The 5,036-nt window shown below is 31.9% G+C and overlaps 2 protein-coding genes across 2 annotated transcripts in view; both read right to left on the bottom strand.

Annotated features, from left to right (window-relative positions):
- LOC111399206 (zinc finger protein 4-like) overlaps window positions 1–5,036 on the bottom strand; it is a 14,905-nt gene that overhangs the window by 7,581 nt on the left and 2,288 nt on the right. The gene's annotated exons all lie outside the window — the stretch shown is intronic.
- Window positions 3,342–5,036, bottom strand: part of LOC111399197 (zinc finger protein 4-like) — a 4,219-nt gene continuing 2,524 nt past the window's right edge. Inside the window, exon 2 of the mRNA XM_023026467.1 lies at window positions 3,342–4,368. Within this exon, the coding sequence (XP_022882235.1) occupies window positions 3,571–4,368 (798 nt within the window). The 3' untranslated portion in view covers window positions 3,342–3,570. The remainder of the gene's footprint in view (window positions 4,369–5,036) is intronic.

Genomic DNA, 5,036 nt, shown 5'->3' with positions numbered 1-5,036 from the left:
TTGTACATTTTTGCATGACATTGTTGACTGATTTAAACAAATCTCTAGTAAAAGAAGATTTATCCCCTTTATAAAAATAAATACATTATTGACCAATATTTGCAAATTTGACCACAATGAAGATATTTTCTATATAATAAATACGGCTGCAGTTATTGACCCCTTTCTTGCCAGGAACTCTATGAAAGGGTAAAAATTTTCCACACAAATTTAGTTGAAATGACTACCAATGGCGTCAGTATTTTGTTGTTTTCTTTGAGGATAAAAGGATAGAAAAGAAAAAAAAAACGTCGTGAATGAATAGTAACCGACGAATTCTCTTTTTTAGAGTAAGAGGGATATATATATATTTGGAAGCAAGCACTAGTACTTAATAGTTTAAAATCTATCACTTTTTATATTGAGAAGAACATCTGCTTGAGAAATTTTCGATATTTCAAATTAATCTAAGTAAAGTAATTTAGTAAAGAGTTTGATTAAATACAAGGTTTATTTAGCTTGTATCTAGGAAGTGGTGTCAATCACCTTCGTTAATTTGTGGTTCAAAAATTAGTTTAGTTAAAACCATTGCAATTTGCATGTTATGGAGAACCCGGTAAGTGACATTTTAATGAAGTAAAAATCTATGTGAGTTTGTTGAGTTGTGTACCTAGTTTCTCAAAGGTAGCCGCCACGAAAAATATTTTTTATACACATTTTTAAGTAATATAATTATATAAACATCACAATTTTTATTAGTTGTATTATATTCTAATTGCATTTAAGTTTCTTAACTTTTATTTATTATAACAATTGCGTCTTTAATTATTGTCTTCAAATTCTTACCTTCAGCCTCCTCTTAATTATCAAATTAACGGTTTATAGTGAAATACTTTTTGTGTTTTGGGACGAGGAAAATAAATTTTGTCACACTTTTGCATTTATTTTTATTTTTTTTAAATATGATCGAAAATAAGTTGTTTCATGTCCTTCGAACGGACCTTTTTTATGAGAACCACGATCGAATACGAGATATACTAATTAAAAAAAGATTCGAATAAGAATGCATCGAAAAAAAAGTTAAGGACATGAATATTATAGTGAGCAAAGATTGGGGACTTTAAGTGGAATCAAAATGTCGTGTAACAAATAAAAATTGTTTCACATACCATATTTAATTGCAATAAAGGTTTTTAGTTTTTGCCCATTGACACTGTTTTCTTCAACTTTTCTCATTGCATACTTACCTTTAATCTTTAATTAATTAACACATTTTATCTAAGATGACAATTTCTGTTCAAAATATATTGTTAGCATGAGAAGTATTTTGTCGAACTTTCGTATTTTTCTTGCTTGTTTTGAAATACGATGGACATATAAGTTCTTTTCTCCCTCATCATGAATTTTTGTGATATCACTGAGACAATGATTGAGGATAAAAAAAATATATAAATAGAGAAGTTGAGGACACAAATGCAAAATTTAAAGACTTTTATTGCAATTAACAAAATGTGTTGTGTGAATATACACAATAGTTTTATCAAATTCATAAAGAATAAAGGACAAATTACTATTTTGAGAGAGGAGATCAAGCCCTAGAAAAGAATTGAAATTCAATTACAACAAGATTTTGAAGAATTTAAGTTTGGACATGAAGATCAATATTTTTTGTATTCTTTTATGATCGGGGTAATATTTTTCTATTATTCTTCTTGTAATTTATTTATTAATATGCTAGGCTAGATCCGCTTTTGTATTGGATGAAGATGAACCATATTTGTTATTTATTTCTAATTCAAGACTAGTAGTTTAGTTTAATTTTTGTGTTTCTTGATTAATTTTGCATACTCGTTGCATTATTTAATTGATACGCCATCAATTAGATAATCAATTGCTTGTTGTAGTGTTGAGAAACTCATAATAAGTTTAGAACGTGGTAAAATTAAGATATATACAATAGATGTTTGGAATAACAATTATTATATATGCAATCATATAGATAATCTAAATTTTAATGTGTTCTAACAATTTAGCCCCTGTTTGATCCCCATTTTGTGGAAAAATTAATGGATGTAATAGTATTTTTTTGAAAAATGAGTAGTTGAAAAAGAATGAAAGTTTTCGATTTACGTGTAATATTATTTTATGAAAGATTGTGTGATTGAAACAGGAGAAATAAAAATGAAATGTAATGGAATGAAAATTAATTGAGGCCAAACAGGAGCTTAAATTCGGGCTAGGAATAGATTCTGGCCGTGGTTAGAATAGATTTAATTTGTCTTGGAAAAGAAAATTACATATCATAACTTTATCGATTATTAAGAACGCATGAACGGAACTAGATTACAAATCAAAAATTGAAATAGATACCAATATACGAATTCGAAATCCAATAAAATCATCCATAATTTGATTTAAAAAAGCATGTTTTTATAGCTTTATTAGATTAATTTAGCATAAATCAAATAAAAACTCCTCGTTTTTGTTTACATAATTCGAATTCCATACAAAACTAGTAAATTTGAATTGAATTTATTTCCCGTGGAACGATACTCTCAACTAACTCAAATCTATTATTTGTCAACGATCCCGTACGCTTACAGGTTTCACACGAACAATAACACTTGGCGAAGTTTAGTGATCATTGAGATACTTTAAGTTCGGTTATTAAGTAGAAACAATTTCTTTTTTCTTCAAATCGACCACCGTGAAATAAGAAACTGAAGAAAATAAAGAGGAAAAAGTTATATTTTTAATCGATATATCGGCTTCACCACAATGAAATTACATTTGATTTTTAGATCAATTTGTATCAGTTCACCGCATCTCGAACTTTGTGTAAAAGATTGAAAGAGAAACAATAAGAACACTAAAAGAAAATGATAGAGAAAAATTTTAAAAACATACAAAAATGTTTGAATTAGTGCTAATGTAATTGAGGTCGATTTGACTTTTCAACATTTTTCCCTTCATTTTCTTTATTTTTTTCACAGAGGTCGATTTGAGAAAAAAAAAAAAAATTGTTACAGTGATATCATCAATATTCAATGACACTCCTGGGTAACAGTGGCAGATTTAAGACTTGAGATATGGCTTGGAAATTGACTTTATGGAGATGAAAGTTACATCAGATTGTGACGGAGTGATTCAACTACAAAGGTACGAAGAATTATACTTGTGAACTAATGAATCTTCAGCAGTATTTCATCATTTTTTCCATTGGAATCCCCATTAGGCAATTTGCAGCCCAGAAATTAATCAGCCTCTGTCTGTTCAGAGTATGAAAACTTGAGAGCTCAATTTTATTTCCAGGACAGAAAGTTAAAACATTGTATTATCTATTTTTGTTATTCCAATGGAACTAATCAGAATCAATTTTATTCCAAACTGCAAATCTAATATCCATTGCATCATCAAGTCATACATGAACTGGGGGATATAAACTTGGAAAAAATGTCAAAAGTAGAGGGAAAATCAGGATCCGACGTTCATCTCTAATACTCAATCTCCCTGTACAATTTGACATATAATTGAAGTCACAAGTTTAAAGAAAATGACACAGAAACTAGAATAAGAAATCTTGTTATAAATTTATAATTTTAAATTTAGATCAGGCAAGGAGGAATCTGTCCTAGGAGGAGGTGGAACCATTGCTACAATATTTATGTTGGAATTTTGTCCTGAATGAATCCCCAGATTATTGCCATTATGTCCCTCAATTTGTCGAAAGCTTCCAGGCCAATACATTTCTACTTCATCATCCTCCATATATAGTGGCAACCCGTAATAACCGTGATTAAACCTTGCTCCACCTCTTACTCCATGTAAAGGCCTCTCTTGTTGTACAACTTGTTGATGCATGGAACCATGTGATTCGATTCCTAGAGATCGAAATGCCGATCCATGAAGAGGTAGAGATGCCAAACTGGCATATCGATCGGATAGCATGCCCATCCGCATAGCCCGTTTTGCAAGCGTTCTCTCTCTCTTGTGCGCATTCTGATGTCCTCCCAGCGCCTGCGAGCTGTAAAATTTTCGCCGACAGTAGTTACATGAGAAGACTCTGGATACAGCCGGAGGATGAGGCGTTACTTCACCACCACTAGTTTGGCTTGTACAGTTCAACTCAGCATCACTGCTGTTGAAACCAAGTGTCAGGTCAAGAGTAACGGGCATTGAGTCGTTCTGTAGGCTGACGGGATCTGTAAGGCTGGACAAAGTGGCATTGGTTTCCTTGGAATGAGCAGGAGGAATTTCTTGGGTAGAGACATTGGAAGCCACTTGGCTACTGACTTCAGATTCATCTTCAGACTCGAGGTTGAAATTCGGGGACTTCATGTTAGTGAAGTAAAGATTTCGATTCTCTCCAAACAATATACCAAAAATATCCTGATAAAAAATGGAGTGCGATAAAGTTAATGTAAGCACTGAGCCATCAATTTACATTACACATTGGAGTGTATAATCTTGAACACACTTATCTGTAAGTATGACAGAACATATTATATGCTAAATCAATAAAATGGAAAAAACTGGAGACAACGGGGAAGGGGGCACGGGGTTTGTTGGGTGGACCGAAGGAGGAGGAAACCAAGAGGGAGAGTAAGCATAAACTTCAGAGAAGCGCTACACTTACAGAAAATGACTCACAGAATATATAAAGGGAGACAGTTGTCTCCTTGTATAAATTCTGTAAAGCGTTTCTGCACACTTAGAAAAATCCTAAACTTCCTGGGTGAAGCATATATTTAGCCCTTAAAAAGGACAGATATCCATCAAGTCTTAAGTTACATTAATGGTAGTAGACAGTGCTGATAATCATGAATGAAAGTATCTTTGAGATATCAAACATTCATTTTCTTTTCATTTATCTAAAATATTATCAAACGTACTCTATTTTTTTCGACATTTTAGCAGCAAGATGAACATGTCTTGTCTGTGGTTATCGTTTATGGGGGCCAATCCAACAATGTAAGAAACATAAACATCAAGTGATGACAGATCAACAACTCAGGAACATATAACTATCTGCTATACCAGTTCTGTTATGCATACAC

Source organism: Olea europaea, chromosome 1 (genome assembly GCF_002742605.1).
Source record: "Olea europaea var. sylvestris chromosome 1, O_europaea_v1, whole genome shotgun sequence".
NCBI lineage: Eukaryota > Viridiplantae > Streptophyta > Magnoliopsida > Lamiales > Oleaceae > Olea > Olea europaea.
This window is presented reverse-complemented; position numbering and strand designations above follow the sequence as displayed.